Below are 21,695 nucleotides of genomic sequence, written 5' to 3' on the forward strand. Positions count from 1 at the left end.
ATGTACCCCTCTGTTAATTGCAGCATTATTTATGATAGCCAAGATATAGAAGCAGTTCAAGTGTCCATCAACTAATGAATGGATGAATAAGATGTGGTACATATACACAATGGAATATTACTCAGCTATAAAAAAGGATGAAATCTTGCCACTTGCCAAGACATGAAGAGAACTACAGAGTATGCTAAGTGAAATGTCAGTGAGAAAAAGACAAATACTGTATGATTTCATTCATATGTGGAATTTAAGAAAAAAAAACAATAGGGAAAAAATAAAAGAGAGAAATCAAGAAAGAGACTCTTCATCATAGAGAACAGATGGTTACCAGAAGGAGGAGAGAGAGGTAAGTGGGGGGATGGCTTAAAAAGGTGATGGTCATTAAGGAGGGCACTTGTGATGAGCACCAAATGATATATGAAAGTGTTGAATTACTATATTATACACCTAAAACTAATATTACACTGTATGTTAACTAACTGGAATTAAATAAAAACTTAGAAGAAACAACATATATATTCTTTAAAAACATCGACAATAGAAAAAAGGGGGTAGGTGATCATTTATCTTATTTCTAAACCTTAGAGGCACTCGTGCAACTAAATACTACTAACAAATATTCTGTTCATTTTCTAAATAAATATTTCTAAATAAATAAATATTAGTAAAAACTGAAGAATGAATTATAGTGTTGCAGAATGTGTGAAACTGTGATCCTCTCTGTTGACAGAAAGCAGTTGATGCTATATTGACCTGAGTCAGGAGAGGGTCAGATCAAAACAGGCTGTCATGGTAGTCTCAGTATCCAAGAATGATTTTTAGAGATTTATATATTGGTAAGTCCCAACTGTTCTACACCCTCAAATGGCAGTGTAAGTATATATGATGTGTTCAGATGTTTTTTTGTATATCATGCATTCTTCCACAGTCAGTATCTAAACATTGGCAATTATATTAATTGAAAGGGGTGAGGACTCAGACATTATAAGTAAATGGTTTACTACATAAGAAAATATATTTAATGGTACAAAAGGAGATGCAGAGAAATTTTAAAAAATTCACAATGACCTTCTGTTATTACAGAGTTGAGAGTTGAGGAGTAAAACATAATATTTATCTTTAATGTTTTGCAGTAGAATATTCATAATATATAAAATTTAGTTGTAAATTGTCCTATGATAGTCACATATTTCAAAGCTACAGATAATGGGGCCAAATCCCTGTTTATTTTATTATCTATATATTTTTTGTTATTCATGGTCACAATTATTTTGATAATTTTCCATAGACTATTTTAAAATTAAAATATTTTTCTTTGTTAATAAGGCTTGCTTCCTTTCCAGTCACCAAAAAAGCTTTATAGTAATGGCACTCAAATATTCCCATAAAGTGTCTTTCTTAAGAATTACTAATTCTCCACTCTTGATATATATTACAGAAGAATATTCCATATCACATTCACTCCATGTAAAATTAATTCAATTTTTTATTAAATAAGTTAATGATGCATTAGATATTTTAGTTTTTACATAATTAAGGCTCTATTATTAACCTAAGTGAAAACCCAAAATGAACAAAAGAAATCAGAGACTTTTTCCTAAAACCAAAGCTAGATGGATTTCAAGTAGATTTCTTCATTCCTTTAAAATGTATTTGCCATTGCAAATAGGAAACTCAAAATCTCTCTCTTCAAGAACTATGTACCACAAAAAATAAAGCAGTCAGCGAAAGTTAAATTATGCACTTTATAGTGAAACCTAGGTAAACCTATAAAGAAATACAAGTTAGGATACATTAACTTATTTTTTTTTCAAATGTTAACATTTTAAATTTAATGAGCACATAAAAAATTAACAAATTGTCTTTTACTATTTGAGTTATCTTCCAGTCAAGAACATACTGATTTTTAAAAGGTCAGAGCTGGAGAGTCTTTTCAAATAGACATAATATTGCATGCTACCTGAATTAGAAACATATTCTAGCAGAATGGGGTGTAAATACCTTAATTCCTACCTGGGTAAAGAAGGGCTCATAAATCTCAACTCCTTTATCAGATCCTTGTAGTAATACCTCCTGACCACGTCTCCAGCTGTACCGAACAGGTGGATTTGAATTGGCCACACACCGGAGGAACACTGTTCTCTCATAGTAAAATTGTTCTTTAGCTTCACCTATACTTTGATGAACAGTTACTACTGGGTCATCCAAATATAGGTGAAGCTAAAGAAAAAAAAAAAAATTAAAAACAACCAAACGACACTGTTATGTGTTACAACGATATTACACATATAAAATCTAACCAAAGGTGCATTTTCATATTTGATTTTATTGCACTTCACTAGACTCATTTTTTAAAATTTGGTTTACTGAACATGTTTAGAGAAAGTTCCAATCATAGACAATAAAGATGAATAATAGTTGCTTCCTAAGATCTCTGCTTATTGAGATAGTACAAATGACTGTATATTTCCAACAGAGCTCCATGAGAGAGATCAGAATCCAAGACCCTCCAATTCACAGATGAACCAAAACAATGAAACATAGTGACAGAGAAATAAATACCAAGCAGCTCAACTGACTCCCTTAACATACTTCTTCAAACATTTATAATCGGAATATTTAAAGCAATAAAGAATTATGTTTATAAATTATTATCTTTATAGTAAGGAAATATGATCTTATACTGGGTTAAGTTTTTCCTTCATCTCAGATTTTATTTCCCAGAATGTATTTGCTATTTTGAAATGTGGTACTAGAAGATAGTGTTAAAAGGCATTAATATTTCTACGGCTGGATATGAGGACTAAATTTTTGCCATCTTACATGCATTCTCAAGAAGGGGCATACACCATAGTGTTTAGTAAATATTTCCTGGGGTGGGAGAACAATACATAAATATCTTGGGGCTTTGTATGAACTTGGGTTCAGAGAGTCTTCCTCTCAACTACCTAAGCCTACTATTACAGTGTAATAGCAGTCAAAGGCAGTAAGTAAATGAATGGATGATGAATGTTGCTGAGTCCCAGTAAGACTATTTACAAATGCAGATGCCACAACCAGATTTGCCTCGTGGGTCATAGTCTGGCATCGATTGCCAATCCCTGATTTACCATATTCCAGGTTCTTTCATTAAGAGAAAAAGAAATTAAGAAGTGAACTTGCCTTAAAACAACAACTGTATTGTATATTTGAAAGTTGCTAAGAGAGTAAATCTTAAAAGCTGTCATTACAGGAAAAAACAAACACACACAAAAAATCAGTACCTATGCATGATGATAGATGTAACTGAACTTATTGTGCTGATCATTTTGCAATATGTACAAATATCAAATCATCATGTTGTACACCTGAAACTAATATAATACAATTATAGCTCAGCAAAAAAAGTGGGAAAAACTAAAACAACAAGCTCTTGGTTCCATGTGCTAATATAAACTCAGTATATAGTTACCAAGTGTGATGTAAACATTTGTTGTATTTAAATATTAATGTCACCCCATTTTGCCCCCTTTGGCTTTGTAACTGAAAGATTACATAACTTCAATGGTCTTTAATTTCCTTAACGATAAATTGGGAATATTAAGGTACCCTACTATTAAGGCTGTTAGAGAATTAAATGAGCTAGTCCTTAAAGCCTTAGGCACATAGTAAATGTTAATAAAAGTTAGCTATTATTATTATTACTATCATCATTATTGGGGTTTCATTTAGACTTCCATTAATTCCACATTGTTTTCTTACCTTCATCTCACCAATTCATAAGGCATTCAACTCTCATTTTAAATAGATAAAAGTGTCATTTGTCATCTGTTCAGGCTAGCAGTTTTTTCTATACGACCAATACTTTTATGTGAACACTGAATAGAAGCTACAATACTATACAAACATAAGAATAGTGGGGTGTGTGAGCATATGCTACCCTGAATATTTAAAAGGCACTGTTCTTTTAGAAAAGATTCTTTGTAATGCATTAAAATAATAAAAAGCCAACAAAAGTTGTGAAGTAATAGCTGCCCTAAGGAATCAAAGAACAGAATCCCAAATGTCCCTGGTTTTAAAAAAGATTTTTCCAAATGTGAATTGCCTGACAGCCTTGTTTAAATTTCTAGTTTTGCAACATTCTGAGTTTTTTTTTTCCCCAACATCAGAATCTTTTCACAGCTACCTCAAAGGCCTCTAATTACAGTAGTATAAATTTGCAGAACTGCTCCTTTTTTGGTAAAGTTTAAGGAAACTTCAGTTTCAATTCATTCTATTAGCTATGCAGGGATATATACTATCTGGTTTTAATAGTCAGTGTACTTAGAGATACCAGTATCATTATCAAGAAACATTTAGAGGTCTTTAAAAATCTACCAAACATTCACTTACTTGGTGATTAGTCCTTCACATACAAATCAAATCCTAAAGAAGTTTGATTAACTGAATTCAACCTTAAAGACTTGAGAAAAAAGGTATTGTGAGTTGACAGTATTTTTTTTTCTTATTCAAAACAGAATTTCTTTTAGTCATAGTCTCATTTTTAAAAGATATGAGCTATATTTTGTTATAAAAACAAAATTCTGAAGCCAGTTAGTTTAGGAACAAAACAGAATTGGATGATGGTCAACATAACAATGATGATTCTCCTTGGATTCCAAATAGCTAATATTATTGTCCTTAAAACATCCATTTATTGACATATACCTAGCTCTCTCCTTGTTAGGTGGTGGTGTCAACAGGCTCAGTCAGGAACAGACCAAACCTGAACAAACACTTAAACATGCTTTTCTCGGATCTGTGTAAGCTTTGGGTCACTGGCCTTCTAAAAAACCAATCCTGTGACAATGGCTTACTGAAAATTTTATTGGCAGAATTATCTGTTGGATTCACCCATGTTTAGGAATTTCTACTTCACACAGCCCCTAAATGATACTTCTTTGGACTTAAAAACAAACATGACAAGGACAAGATATCTTCTAGAAAAGTCAAATAATGGCATGTCTAAAAAATGTATTTTATGTGTGTGTGGGTGTACACACACACACACACACATATATATAGTTCAATATGCATACATATATATCACTTAAAGCAGGATATATGTTTAACACAAACTCTATATAGTATTACTGAATGTATACTGAATATGTGTATTTACCATAGGTCAGGTTTCTTGGAAAACAGAAACTGTCTTAAAGAGTTATATGTGCAGGAAGTACACTGGGAAGTACCTTCTAGAACAACACTTCTAGCAAAAGACATGATTGTTGAGGAGGAGAGTCGAGCTGCACCTTAGTTGCAACAAAGATCTCCTTCACTCTAGAGAAGTGATGGAGCTATAGTATCTCCTCAGAACTGTCTTGCCCTAAGGCAAGAGAACTAAGCCTTAGACACCACCCCAACCTAGGGGCATGACCTTGGGAGGAATAGCTCCATTTGGTTTAGGGTAATTTCTAAAGAAGGATTTAGCTGTTAGCCATGGGTGGCTAAAACACTCACCAGTGGGAGGAATGAGTCCTTCAGTACCCAGGAAGGGATCTGGCTAGTGCTCTATAGCATCTGCTTAAATCCATTTTTTTAGGTATGGTAATTCATTCTATGGGGTGGGGGAGGGGGAGCTACTCCAGGATGCTGGTTAATCACCTTTCCTGGGAGATATTCCTCACCTCTTTCTATTATTACCATTCTAAGTTGCTCTCATCCTGGGCTAGTACATCTATTAGCATAAGTAGTTTACCTAGTAAAGTTGCCATACCTTTGTCACTGAGGATTTTGAGCCCCAAGTCACCAGGTTCTTCTTGAGCCATGACTGATGCACTTAGCTGTTTGCCCCCAAATTGATCAGGAGAATATCAAGAAATGATTCAGTGGATCGTCTGGGTATTAACATATCATATACTGTCTCACTGTGTAACAACAGACCTACTTCCCGCTGATCAGATGCACCAATTAACCCCCTCCAGGCTGGTGATTCCTCTTATCTCCTATTTCCTAACGCAGGAAGCCTCAAGTAAATGAGTAGCAGCCATGGCTTAAAGATTAATGAGGCTCTTGCAGTATCACTTAAAAGAAGCATTTTCCTCTTCTGAAAACGAGAACTTCTAACCTGGCAGGGCCCAGAGTGGCAGAAAGGGAAACACAGATTCCCCAAGTGGGCCACTGAATGTGATGGTAGAAGTGGGGTCACTCCTTGGTTTTGAACCTATGTATTCTACAGGGAAAAAAAAAAAAAAAAAGAAAATCATATAATAATGGTCACTGATTTAGAATATACTTTATCTCAGAGCATAGCACTCCTTCCTTCCCGGTCATTACTTGTCTGAGTCTCAGAGAGACACCTTGCTACCAAGGGACTGGCTGGAATTTTGAAGGATGGTACTTTACATGTCAAGTGTTAGCCTCTGTTGCTGCCAGGTTAGATATTCAGTGGTGGCAGTAGATACAACAATCTTCATCCGAGAGGACCCATGGTTCAAACTCATGCATAACCTCTGGCCCTACCATTATGGCAATTCTATTCATGACCCTGTTGTGCTGTTTATGAGTAGCCAATGACAGAAGCTGGTTGTTATCAACTGATTGTACTACTCTGTCTACTTCATTGTTTTGTGCTGCTATGGAAGGTACTTTCTGGTCCTCAAGAATATGCACTTCCAGGGGCACCTGGGTGGCTCAGTGGGTTGGGCCTCTGCCTTCAGCTCAGGTCATGATCCCAGGGTCCTGGGATCGAGCCCCACGTCAGGCTCTCTGCTCAGTGGGGAGCCTGCTTCCTCCCCTCTCTCTGTCTGCCTCTCTGCGTACTCGTGATCTCTCTCCCTCTGTCAAATGAATGGATGGAATCTTTAAAAAAGAAAAAAAAAAAAAAAAGAATATGCACTTCCATAGGTCCATTAACACAGTCAAACAGATCTCTTTTTCCACAAAGTAGTTGACCAGGGATACCACCCAAACCAAAGTTCTGCCCACTGGAAAGACGTTCCCTCATTTTTTTCAGGGACATCCCAGGGCGGCGGGGATCTCTAGTGAAGTAGCAGTCCAGCTTTTGGCTTGCATACATACAGTGAGCTGACCCATCATAAAATAAGCTTCACCTTTTTTCTTCACCATCAACTTATAAGTGATCCACTCTGTGGCCAGACATGATCTGAGAAAAAGGAACTGGTAAAACATTCACAGACGTCATGAGGATCTGGGCACCTCCTTGTACAGTTCACTTGGGTCCTTGGGCCCTGGCTATACCTTATCCTGAACTTAACACTTCCATTGTATGATGAACTACTGATGGATCTGACCTATTTTATGGCTGGATGTTGGTAAATATGACAAAACCCAACGTCTGATCAGTGGTTCAGACCACATGGTCATTTGATGTTCCATATTCAGATACTTCATCCCTACCAATGCCCAGTAGCATAATAAGAGCTATTTTATGAAAGAGCATAATTCCTGACAGTAGAAAGTATGGTTTTAGTAATAGTCCTAGAAATTTAGTTTGCAAATCTTCTATTAGTATTGCTGTAAACCACACACCTTTCCCAGCACTGATGGGTTATGTGACTGAAGCACCAGGGTCACTTACATCACAGCACAGATATATGAGAAAACCACTTTTTACTTTGAGACACAGTTGAAGTCGATGGTTCAAGCCTTCAGAATCACCAGATTAATGGCTTGAAATGGTATTTCTGAAAGACCTGCGGATCCCCTTACCCAAGAATTCAACACTGCCATAGGGTGCAAACAGCAAGAGGTTCTTTATTGTTACGCAGGCGCCTGTGGGTGGTCAGCAGCTCCTGCTAGCTGAGCACACCTGGCTGGGGTGGTGCAGGATTTTTATAGACAGGTACATACAAGTCCCGGATGGGACAGGGCCGATTGGCTGACAATTTGAACATTTGAAAAAAGGCATACTTGGTGTTAGTGGATTGGCTTTGGAAGACCCCCTCGCGTGAAGAGAAAGGCGGGAAGGGGAAACAAAGAGGGGAAGTTTGACCTTATTACTCAGCAGAAAGACATCCTGCCTACCTGACTATGCAGCCCCCTGTCTACGTGACCTACGTGACCATGCAAGCCCCCTTGCCTATGTGACCATGCCTCGGCTATTAGAAGGTATCTTGTTCAAACAGGAGACAAGTGTCATGCCCTAAAAGCCCAGCAGTTACAGAAAGGCAAAAGAGCAGTTACATTGAATTCAACCCTGGGGGAAGGGTCTTTTCACTGCAAGGGGAGGAGGGGTACTCTTACACAACAAAAGAGCAGTTAATTAGTTAACCACAGGGGGGGGGGTCTTTCATTTCCATGTGTGGAATGTGCTCTGGAACCCAAAGAGACTGTGTTGTGGCACTGTGTTTTCCTCTGAAGGATAGGAATTATGAGATACAATAATCTGTGCTTTGCTTTGGAGGGGATATCCTGGTAAGATACATACAATAGAATTTAAAATTTTACTAATACTGTGGGTGCCTAAATCTTCATAGGCTTATTCCAATCCTCTGGATTATATGTGCCTTACCAAGATATCTAGCTCTTGTCTATCTGGACTGATGAACATGATCTCATTGATACAGTGGACCAATAACAAGTTCAACAGAATGTCCAGATGGTCCATATATCTTTGGACTATGTTATGAAAAGGAGTGTGAGAGTTAATTTAGCTTTAAGGCAAGACTTCAAATACATGGTATCGCATGTGTCAAGTGAATGCAAATTATTTATGATCTTCTTTCCTAACAGAAATGAAAACGAACACATTAAGTACATTACTGGACCCATAGTTTGTATCTGAGGCCATGTTATTCTACTCTAGCAAAAGTAGCTGATCTGGTACAGGATACAATGACAGCACTGCTTGGATGAGTTTGTGATATTCCATTATCTTCCTCTAGGATCTGTCTGGTTTCATCAGGAAACAACAAAGTCAATAGCTGGAATATAATATGGACTGCCACCAGCATTCTTTTAGGATTTTAAGGGTGGCATTAAGCTCTGCTATTCCCCCTAGGATATAATACTGTATTTAATAAATCTGAAAGTGGGGAAGTTCCAGAAGCTTCAATTTGACCTTCTCACTAGGATAGCTCTTACCCCAAAAGCCAAGGAATCAATATGAAGGTTCTAACAACTAGCAAATTTGTCCATTCCAATGACATAACTGGAGACAAGATAAATGATGAAAGGGTGGAACTGTGGATTGGTAGACCCAATGTGACCAGACATAGGTCACGATTCCATTTATTACCTGGCACCTATATGCCCAGCTCTAATAATATAAGGGCATGATAATTTTGGAGAATCTTAGGTATCAAGATCAACTTAAGATTCTTTATACCACAGTCCTCAAAATGTTTCACAAATTTGTTTTTCTGAGAAAATGGTTACTTAAGTGGATATGGGTTCTTTAAACAAAGAATTTGGAGAATGATTACCATATATTCCTGCTGAGGTGTTGCAGGGTTCTTTCTAGTGACTCAGTCTCCCTTTTAAAGAGTTCAAGGTATGAAAATTACATTAAGTGCAGCAATTGGGTGAGGAATCATGAGTTTTTAACATCATAGGACCATATTCAGCCTCCTGATCATCCATTTGATTTCTTTAATAATGTAGACTGGATAATACCTTGTTGACTGTCCACTTATTTTGCCCTGTGGGATGCTATGTTTTATTGTCCATCTTCAGAGCTCTCTGTGAGTCTAGAGCCCTGGGTGCTGCTCATTAGGATACCTGTGTGTAACCTTGCTTGTGACAAGTAAGACTGTCACCTAGATTCTATGATTTTGAGATCTTGGCATTCCCACTCCTATCAGGGACCTCAATTCTATATTAGCATCTCCTACCATCAATATTTGCCTACAGAGAATAATCACCTCTGAGCTTCCCACCAAGGCTTGATCTCATCAGAACATTTTTATTGCTTTAGGGGTGTCCTCAAAACTTTTACAGAGAAGATAATGAATGACTTTTCTGGACTCTAACTGGTATATTCACTTTAACATGTTCACATATCTGAGTCTCTTGACACCTTTTTCTACTGTATGCACAGCAGCTCTGGCATTAGTACTTTTTTTAGTGGAAATATTTGTTTTCTTCAAGGTTCCAACAGCTATCTAGTAGCAGTAACTTTCTCCTACTATCCTTGCCAAGATGTTACATTTTGTAACATGGGAGAATACTACCATATCAAAAACCCTTATTCTCTATCCCCATTTGATCTTATTCCCCATCCCCTATCTTATTCAATCTTATTCTTCATCCCATTTGATCCAGCAGCCTTAGGATTCAATTCCATACATACTTTCCCAACTCCTGCCAGTAAATATTGTTAGCAACTGCCTCTCATTTAAAGCATAGTCCCGTTCCAAAATTAGAGACACAGCATTTCTGTGGCCATCTGATGTCATCTATTGACCCTATATATTGAGCTGGAGGCCAGGAATAGAGGTGAGGGTATCCTCAGAAGGGTATTACCATAAAAGGAAGAAGTTTCTGAATCACCTTTAGGCAAGATGGACACGACAACTCTTAACTGGGAGGAACAGATCACTTGTGCAGGATGAGAAGGTCTATGGAGAACTAGTTTTCAAGATATCTGAGATTATTAACCCAAATGTACTCCAACCCCTCAAGTCAGAGTTCCATTTATTCTCAACCAAGGTTCAGAAACTGGCTTAGCTGATTTGTCAGGACTAAGGATTCAAATTTCTATAAAGCTCTGCTATGCTTTTAAATAAATCCAAAGCCTTATTATCAGCTTTAATGACCTCTGGCTAAAGAAGATGAGAATTTCTTTATATGCTGTGAAAGAGACCTCCTTATTCTCACATTTACCCTTTACCTCATGATTATTCACACTCATCCTTTCATTCTTTTTCTCTACTGCATGAATAGAACCCAGCAAAAACTGATTCAACTGTCCTTACAATTATTGATTTTCCCTGAATTCTTCAAAAGCCGAAGATAATGAACTCACAGTGCACTACCTTCTACTAGTACCTATTTTTGTTCACCATCAGTGAAGGTTTTAACAACATCACCGCCACAGCATTTGAGAGGTATCAGTAGTCCACCTACTACTAGAAATGGGGTCCTCTTTGTCAGCCAATTAGTGGACTGATGGGGTGATCTAATTGTAACATTCTGTCTTAGAGCCTATTTCTGAGACCATGTAGAATGATTTCTTGAAAATATGATTCTTTGATGAAGACATGCATTCAGGAAACTTACGGAAGAGTGCCCTCAAGATTAATTCCTGTGTGGTTTGGAAAGAGAAAAAAAAAAAAAAGTAGAAAAGATCAGGCAGTGGAGGAATTAAACTGTGATGGTCACTGCAAAGTCTCCAGATGATCCAGAAGAAGCTCTAGGATTGGGATGGACTTTCATAATTGTCCTGCAGAGTTTTTCTATAAAGGACACTGATCAGTCACTGGGCTAGTGCTTCCCTATTGGAAAAGCTTGACTTTGGGTAGTTCTTTCCAGCTAAAGATAATTTCATGAGAGGGATTCACTTGAAAGTCAACATCTTTCAATATGCCCAGGATTTAGACAGAGTACTTGCTACACAGTTTTATCCAAGGACCTTGAGGTTATCAGTTCTAATTTTCTTTAGTCTTTATATATATAGTTCAAGTGATATAAGATCTCTCAAATATTTATTTAATATTCAGTTTTCATACTAAATGGCTTTGATAATATTACTGTACTACTTTCTGTTATTGTTGAAACTTATCTCAATTATTTCTCCTCTTTAAAATAAATTTCTTTTAGTTTATAAGCTGAATATATGAAATTCAAATACATAGAGATGATATTCATTGACAAATACAAAATATTCTTTGAAGTAAAAAGAATTATTTTTATTATTTAAGAGAGGATTAAACTATGCATTTATGAAATAAATCACATATATAATTGAATATATAAATATTTGCTTTGAATACATCTTACTGACATAGCATGGTTTTCTACAAAATATATCTATGTGTATATAAGATCCATATCTTAATCATGTTTGTATTCCTACAACCTGATATAATGGACATAAGTACTCAATAATGATCTAATGTGCCAATGAAAAGAAGACTGATCTGTGGCTAATATGATCAATGTCAATTTTCAACAAGGCTACTCACACATACAATAAAGTTATTGAAGGAAAATGAGTTTCTTCCCATATATGGAACCACTACTCCTAACTGAAATAATTTGCTAGAAATTTTCTCTTTGGCTGATTAAACATGTCATGAATTGCCTAATTAAAGTCATATATATTTCTATATTTATGATGATATATACTACCTTTGTTAATCCTAGAAACTTACATGAACTGAACTGGGTGACTGATTAGATACAGGGCTGAGTAAAAAGAGGGAGTTTAGGAAGGATGTGGCTTGGGAAGAGGGGTGGACAGTGCATTAATAGAAATATGAAATGTAAAATAAACCTGTTCTTGACCAGAGGAGGCACAGGAGATTATGAAAGGTGGGTGAGCCTGGTGGTGGGTATTATGGAGGGCACATATTACATGGAGCACTGGTCGTGGCACATAAACAATGAATTCTGGAACACTGAAAAGTAAAATAAAATAAAATTAAATTAATAAAAATTAATAAAATAATATAAAATAAAACAAAGGTGGAGATGTTGTTCTTGTTTAAATCATGCTAAATTTAAATCATGCTAAAACATATTGGGCAGAATAAGAAGTCTGGGCTACAGATACAGTTTTGTGAGTCATCATTATACTGTGTGAGGGAAGACACCATTCAAAAAGTGTGCAGAACTAAGAGATGGAAGGTCCAAGGAGAGAGCCCCGGGTAACACCAAGTGGAAGAAAATAGAAGAGAAACATAAGGAAAAAACTGAAGAAAAAATGATGAGAAAGGTAGAAACAAAACAGATCAATGGGAAACAAAATAAAAAGTATCTCCACTGCCATAGAGGAGTTGAAACCAGAATAAATGGCAAAAAGAAATCAAGGTAAGAATAGAACTGAAAAGTGACTTTAAGTTTGGCAAGAAATAGGTGGTGGCATTCACCATAGTTCTTTCAGAGGAGTAGAAGAACCAAAAGTCATTTTGCTGTACCTTAAAGCAATGAAAGCCAGTAAAAATATGAAGAGATTCATAGATATATCCTTTAGGAAATTTGGCTCTGGCAAGAAAGAGAGAAGAAGCTAGAGAATAGCATGCAGTCATGAGTCCTGCTCTGTTTTCATTGTTTGGTTTTCTTCTAAGCTGAGAGATATATACTTAAATACAAATAAAGAAGAACCAAGAATTTAGAAGGAAAAACATAGGACAATAGGGGACTTTATGAAAATGGTCAATATCTGAACTAGTTATTTAATAGTATAATTACATGGAATTTTTTTTTCATATTACATGGATTTTTTAAAAAAGATTTTATTTATTTATTTATTTGAGATAGGAGAGAGAGAGCAATGAGGGGGGTTAGAAGTAGAGGGAGAGGGAGAAGCAGACTCCCCACTGAGCACAGAGCCCTATGTGGGCCTCAGTCCCAGGACCTTGGGATCATGACCTGAAATGAAGGCAGACGCTTAACCGAGTCATCCAGGCGTCCCTAGTTACATGAATTCTTATAACTCGAATCATTTAAGACTTATCAGTAGCATATTCCTGTTTTTTATGAAGTATCCTCCCAAGCTTCTGATGTTTTAGATTAAAAACTTGGAATTATTTTTGCCTCCTCTGTATTTTTTAATAAAGGCATAGATTTTCTACCTTAAAAAAATCTAAAAGTAGTGCTTATATATTCGATAGTCCTGTTTGAAATAAGTTACATTAAATCATGGGAGCATTTGTTTAGTCTACTCTGAACTTAAACTGGGACACTCTAGTGACATAAAAGAGTTAAATCCTCTCCCAGCATGCACGGGCACAATTAATCTACGTGCTTATGGTTAATCAGTTATTAACTGCAACTGAAGTCATGGGGTGTACTTACAAGTTAAAGAATCAGTTAATCCCAAAAATAATCACAGCAGAGGCATGTTTTCCACAGGGCTTTAGTCTACCATTTGGTCCAATTTTTCTGTCTTTAATCTTTGAATTAAACCAAACGAATCTGAAAACCCAGATGGCAAAGACACACTAAATACCATACTGAATGTCATTTTCCCCTCTGGGAAGTTCTAGAAATCTTAAGAATCCTATGCAAAACAAAACAAAACAAAAACAGAAACAAAAAACCTTACTATGTTTCCTCAAGGAATATAACCACTCAATACTCTTGTAGGCACTAAAGCTAATCAAGTATATTATTTCTCACTTTATGGGTAAGAATTTATGTTACTATTATAACTACAGGATGAATGTACAGAAAAATAAATAATGTTAACTAACCTGAATAAAATTAAGTTGCCTTGAAGCTATACAAAAAAGAAACTTACTAAATAATTGTTAGACATATCAATAATCAAGAAAAAGTAATTCATTATAAACAAAGCATCAATGTCAATGATTTGCAGCACTTTCTACAGATATCAATACAAAACACCATTTTCTTAGATAAATCTATGAGAAATTTTGTGCAAGTATTGATGACAAGAAAGTTTCATATCTTTTCCTACATAGTGTTTTCTGTATATACTTTCTTACATAGTGTTTTCTGTACAATGACTAATTTTATCTGACAACCTATAAAAGAAAACAGACAAAAAACTGAGTACTTGACACCCCAGTCTCAAAACTGAGTACTTGACACCCCAGTCTTCACTCATTTATAAGAGTGAAGATATCTATAATATTTAGCCTCATTCTTTTTTTTTAAGATATTTATTTATTTACTTATTTATTTATTTGACAGAGAGAGAGAGATCACAAGCAGGCAGACAGAGAGAGAGGGGGAAGCAGGCTCCCCGCCAAGCAGAAAGCCCGATGTGGGGCTCGATCCCAGGATCCTGAGATCATGACCTGAGCCGAAGGCAGAGGCTTAACCCACTGAGCCACCCAGGCGTCCCTAGCCTCATTCTTGTCTGAGATGCTGTTCTTACAGATCTACCTACACAGATTATATTGCTTCTTCTATAATTTTAAAATTTTATTGTTTATAATTTTAATTTCAGTATAGTTAATAAACCGTGCTATATTAGTTTCAGGTGTGCAATATAATGATTCAGTAATTCTAGATATTGCTCAATGCTCACCATAATTAAGTGTACGCACTCTTTAATCCCCTTAACCTATTCCATCCCATTTCCCCACCCCACTTTCCCTTAATAATCACCAGTTTGTTCCCTACAGTTAAATATCTGTTTCTTGATTTGTCTCTTTTTTTTTACATTTGTTAATTTGTTCTGTTTCTTTAATTCCACATATGAGTGAGACCATATTTGTCTTTCCTTGCTTGACTTATTTCACTTAGCATTATACTCTCTAACTCCACCCATGTTGTTGCAAATGGCACAATTTCATTCTTTTTTATGACTAATATTCTTGTGAGTGTGTGTGTGTGTGTGTGTGTGTGTGTGTGTAACCTCTTCTTTATCCATTCATCTATGGATGGACACATGCGCTGGCTCCATAATTTGGCTATTGTAAATAGTGCTGTAATAAACATAGGGGTGCATGTCTCCTTTTGAATTCATGTGTTTGGGGTAGTTTTATTTTTAAACTTATGAGGAATCTCCATACTGTTTTTCACAGTGACTGTACCAGTCATGTGGTGCATCAACAGTGCATGAGGGGTCCTTTTTCTCCACAACCCTGCCAACATTTGTTGTAGTTTGTGATTTTTTTTTTTTTTAATTTTAGCCATTCTAATGGGTATGCGGTGATATCTCATTATCGTTTTAACATTTCTGTGATAAATGATGGTGAGCATCTTTTCATGCGTCTTTTGGCCATCCGTATTTCTTCTTTGAACAAATGTCCACTCATGTCTTCTCGTTCTTAATTGGATTATTTCTTTTTGGGGATGCTGAGTTGTATCACTTCTTTATATATTTGGATACTCTTTATCACATATATCATTTACAAATATCACTTCACAATCAGTAGGCTGCCTTTTAATTTTGTTGATTGTTTCCTTCACTGTGTAGAAACTTCTCATTTTGATGTAGTCTCAATAGTTTATTTTTGCTTTTCTTTCTCTTGCTTCAGCAGGCATATATACAGAAAAATGTTGCTATAGCCAATGTCAGAGAAATTACTGCCTGTCCTCTCTTCTGGGATTTTTATGGTTCCAAATCTCACATTAAGATCTCTAATCCATTTTATTTTTTGCATATGTTATATAGAAAGTGGTCCAGTTTCATTCTTTTGCATGTAGCTGTCCGGTTTCCCAAATACCATTTATTGAAGATACAGTTTTTCCAATTGCATATTCTTATCTCTTTTGTCAAAGATTAACTGACCATATAATTGTAGGTTTGTTTCTGGGCTTCCTATCTGTTCCATTGATCTATGTGTCTGTTTTTCTGCCAATACCATATTGTTTTTATTACTACAGCTTTGTATTATAACTTGAAATCTGGAATTTTTATACCTCCAGTTTTCTTTCTTTTTCAAGGATGTTTTGGCTATTTGGGAACTTCCGTGGTTCCACACAAATTCTTGGATTATTTGTTCCTGTTCTGTGAAAAATGATAATGGTATTTTGATAGAGATTGCATTAAATTTGTAGATTACTTTGGCTAGTATAGACATTTTAACAATATTTGTTCTTCCAATTCATGAGCATGGGTTATCTTCCCATAAATTTCTTCCATCAATATTTTATAGTTTTCAGTTTACACGTCTTTTAGTTCCTTGGTTAAGTTTATTCTTGGGTATTTTATTATTTTTTGTGAAATTGTAAATGTCTTTGCTTTCTTAATATCTCTGTTGCTTCCTTATTAGTGTATAAAAATGTGGTGGATTTCTGTACACTGATTTTCTTATCCTGTGACCTTACTGAATTCATTTAGCAGTTCTGGGGTGTGTGTGTGTGTGTGTGTGTGTGTGTAGTCTTTAGGGTTTTCTATATATAGTGTCATTTCATCTGCAAATAGTAGAAGTTTTACTTCTTACTTACCAATCTGGATGCCTTTTATTCCTTTTTCTTATCTAATTGTTGTGGCTAGGACTTACAGTACTATGCTGAATAGAACTGGTAAGAGTGGGCTATCTTGTCTTGTTCCTGATCTCAGGGAGAAAGCATTCAGCTTTTCACTATAGAATATAGTGTTAGCTGTATGTTTTTCATATATGGCCTTTATTTTATTGACATATGTTCCCTCTAAACCTACTTTGTTGAAGATTTTTACCATTAATGGATGTTGTACTCTGTCAAATGGTTTTTTTTTTCCCCCTGCATCTACTGATATGATCATATGGTTCTTATCCTTTCTCTTTTCTAATCACTTTGATTAATATGCAAATATTGAACCACCCTTACATCCCAGTTATAAATCCCACTTGATTGTGGTGAATGATTTTTTTTAATATATTTTTGGATTTGGTCTGCTAATATTTTACTGAGGATTTTTGCATCTATGTTTATCAGAGATACTGACCCGTAGTAGTTCTTTCTGTTTTGTCCTTTTTCTGGATTTGGTATCAGGGTAATGCATGCCTAGTAGATTTTGGAAGTTCTCCTTCCTCTTCTGTTTTTTGTAATAGTTTGAGAAAAACAGGTACTAACTCTTATTTAAATGTGAATACACCTGTGAAGCTATCTGCTCCTGGACTTCTGATTGTTGAGAGTTTTTGATTACTGATTCAATTTCACCATTGGTAATTGGTTCAATCAAATTTTCTATTTCCTCCTGATTCAATTTTGGGAAGTTATATGTTTCTAGGAATTTATCCATTTCTTTTAAGTTGTCTAATTTGTTGCCATATAATTTTTCATAATATTCTTTATAATCCTTTATATTTTTGTGGGGCCAATTTTATTTCTCCTCTTTCATTTCTGGATTTATTTGAGTCCTTTTTAAAATTTATTTTATTTATTTATTTTTTAAAGATTTTATTTATTTTATTTGACAGAGAGCGAGATCACAAGTAGGCAGAGAGGCAGGCAGAGACAGAGGGGGAAGCAGGCTCCCTGCTGAGCAGAGAGCCTGATACAGGGCTCTATCCCAGGACCCTGAGATCATGACCTGAGCTGAAGGCAGCGGCTTAATCCACTGAGCCACCCAGGTGCCCCGAGTCCTTTTTTTTTATGATTTCAGCTAAAGGTTTATCAATTTTGTTGATATTTTCAAAGAACCAGCTCCTGGGTTTACCTTTCTGTTCCTCTGGTTTTGTTTTGTTGTTGTTTTGCTGGGCTTTTGTTTGTTTGTTTGTTTGTTTTAGTTTCTGTATCATTTATTTCCACTCTAATCTTTATTATTTCCTTTCTTCTACTAGTTTGGGTTTTTTTGCTGTTGTTTGTTTCTAGCTCCATTATGTGTAAGGTTGCAGAATTTCTTTGAAATTTTTCTTGCTTCTTGAGGTAAGCTTATATTGCTATAAACTTCCCTCTTAGAACAGCTCTTGCAGCATCCCAAAGATTTTTGACAGTTTTGTTTTCATTTTCATTTGTCTCAATCTATTTTTTTACTTCCTCTTTGATTTCTTCCATTGACTCATTCATTGTTCAGTGGTATGTTATTTACTTTCCATGTATTTTTGTTCCTTCCAGATTTTGTGTTTGATTTTTAGTATCATAGTGTTGTAGTGAGAAAAGATGCATGGAATGACTTCAATCTTTTTAAAATTTGTTTTGTTGCCTAATATTTGATCTATTTTGGAGAATGTTCCCTGTGTACCTGTGTTCTGCTGTTTTAGGATGGAATGTTCTGAATATATCTGTTAAATCTATCTGGTCCAATGTGTCATTCAAAGCCACTGTTTCCTTGTCAGTTTTCTGTTTGGATGATCTACCTACTGATGTGAGTGGGGTGTTAAAGTCCCCTACAATTATCGCATTATGGATCACTTCCTTTATAATTGTTATTAACTTTCAAGTGTTTGGTTGCTCTCATGTTGGATGCATAAATATTTATAATTGTTATATCTTCTCATTCAATTGTGCCTTCATGATATATACTGCCTTCTTTGTCTCTTGTTACAGTCTTTCTTTTAAAGTCTACTTTGTCCCATATAAATATTGCTATTGTGGCTTTCTTCTCACATCCATTTGCATGATAAATGCTTTTCTAACCCCTTATTTTCAATCTGCTTGTGTCTTTAGGTCTGAAATGAGTCTCTTGTAAGGAGTATATACATGGGTCTTATTTTTTTCATCCATTTGTCACCCTGTGTCTTTTGACTGGAGTGTTTAGTCCATTTATATTCAAAGTAATTATTGATAGGTATTATTTATTGCCATTTTGTTATTTGTTTCATGGTTGTTCCTGGTTTCTCTATTCCTTTCTTCTCTTGTTCTCTTCTCTCACAATTCATTGGTTTTCTTTAGTGATATGCATGGATTCCTTTCTCATTATTTTCTGCATATCTATTACCAGTTTTTGGTTTGGGATTACCATTCAATTTCTATGTAAAATCTTCTGTGTACAGTTTATGTGAAATTGATGGTTGCTTAAATTTTGAACCCATTTGTTACTCCTCTCCCTACATTTTAGATGTATGCTATCATATTTTATATCCTTTTATTTTGTGAGTCTTTTCACTGATTTTTATAGATATACTTAGTTTTATTGTTTTCCTGCTTCCTATGTTCCCTACTCTTGCTTATGGTCTTTTCTTTCCACTCAGTCCTGTTTAACATTTCTTGCAGGGCTGGTTTAGTAGTTATGAATTCCCTTAATTTTATCTTGGAAACTATCTATCCTTCTACCCTGAATAATAACCTTGATGGACAGAATATTCTTGGTCACATATTGTTTCCTTTCAGCACTTTGAATTTATCACTCCTGTTCAGCCTGAAAAGTTTCTGCTGAAAAATTAACTGACAGCCTTATGGGGTTTTCCTTGTATGTAAATACTTTTTTTCTCCTGCTTTTAAAATTCTCTATCACTACATCTTGCCATCTTCATTATTATGTGTCTTATTGTAGACCTACTTGTTTTAATTTTTTTTGGAGAATCTCTGTGCCCCCAGATTTGGATTTGCTTCTTCCCTGGATCAAGCAAGTTTACTATTATTTCTTCAAATACATTTTCAACCCCCTTGTCTTTCCAAATATTCTAGAACTTTTTCCTAGTCCATAAATACATAATATTTGTATTTTAAGATATTTTCTGTCTTATAATTTATCTGCAAAATTATTTTTTAATTTTTTAAGTTTATGTCAATAACTTTATTTTCTTAGAACACTTCCTAGAAACTGAAAACAATAAAATAGCAAACATTCATATTTAGGTCCTAATTTTAACTGAAATTATTTTAGTTTTCTCTTCTTCTCATTTAGGCTAAATTAAAATTGAACATTCTCAATTTGAGTAGTTTCTTTTCTACTTCTTATTTAGAGATTTGCTTTAAGATTTGGAAGGGCTGTAAAAATGTATTAAATGCTTTTAAAAACACATATTGGTAATATATTTATACATTTGTAGATAATAAGACACCTTTGTAATCCTTTAATAGATGTTTTTTGGTAATATATGTTGCATTTTTATTCTACTAGTTAATTTATTTGTTAGATTTTATCCAAAATTTTTGCATTCACTGCCACAAATATTCATCTATAATTTTTTCTTTTGTTCATTGGAGCAAAAGAAATCTAGATTGGATACCTAATTAAATGTCATAAAAAAGAAAATCTCTACTTAATGATATGATTTTGTATTCTAAATGTGTTTTTCAATAAGTTGTACTATCTATGCCAACAAAATCATTAATGCTAATATACATCTAATGTCTTTGAAAACAAAATCCTAGTTCACAGAATCATATAATTCTTTTATTTTTCTCCATTATTTAGCTTTTCAAGAATTGAATCTGAAAATGTACACTTTAATAATAAATTAAATTTTAATTATAATTAGTGAATTATGTGGAAAATTTCATAAATATATTTTCCATATCACAATATATTTTGCATAAATTAACAAGATAAATAGGCCAGGTAGCATTCTTGTCCCCAAATACAGGTATTCAGATATTTATAAGAAATATTAATGAAGAAGTACCTTAATTCACTAAGCCTCATAAAAGGGACAAGTGTGTCCTAGTTGGATTTTATACTCTTCTGGTAAAAAGTGTTCAAAAATAATAATGAATATTTATGAACTCTTGCTTTAAATACATTTCCCCCGTTAACAGCTATCATACATAATAGAAAAATAAAGAAAAGTACAAGAAGGGAAGTAAAAATAAATCCATAAATAAATCCAATTTTAGTTAATCTGTATATATTTCCTTTCAGTCCAAAAATCATATTGCATATAACTTATATCATAAGCATTTTCTTATGGTATCATATACTTTTATTAAACATTCACTCTATCTCTCCCTCATTCATTCATTCATTCATTCATTCAACTGTAATTTAATCAACATCTAATATGTTCCAGGCACTCCTCTAGGCACTCTGAATTTTCAACAGAAGTGAAGGAAGGAGGGAAGGAGGAAAGGAGGGAAGAAAGAGAGAGGGAGAAAAAGACCAACATTATTCACTTCGCCCTTGGGAAGCTTATATTCTAGTGAAATAAACAAACATTGGCCTAATATAGTTGAACTTTATTCTTTGTAATGAAAACAGAGGCTCATAAATGCCAATTACACAAATATACAAATCCTAAGAGGAGGACTGAGTTGAGACTATAATCAGG

At 34.8% G+C, this 21,695-nt stretch overlaps 1 protein-coding gene across 1 annotated transcript in view; it reads right to left on the minus strand.

The window, feature by feature from the left end:
* The window catches only part of MDGA2 (MAM domain containing glycosylphosphatidylinositol anchor 2), an 844,384-nt gene that overhangs the window by 329,514 nt on the left and 493,175 nt on the right, over positions 1 to 21,695 (minus strand). Inside the window, exon 4 of the mRNA XM_059373141.1 lies at positions 2,011 to 2,217. Coding sequence (XP_059229124.1) covers positions 2,011 to 2,217 — 207 coding nt within the window. The remainder of the gene's footprint in view (positions 1 to 2,010; positions 2,218 to 21,695) is intronic.

Source organism: Mustela nigripes, chromosome 13, assembly GCF_022355385.1.
Source record: "Mustela nigripes isolate SB6536 chromosome 13, MUSNIG.SB6536, whole genome shotgun sequence".
Taxonomy (NCBI): Eukaryota; Metazoa; Chordata; class Mammalia; order Carnivora; family Mustelidae; genus Mustela; species Mustela nigripes.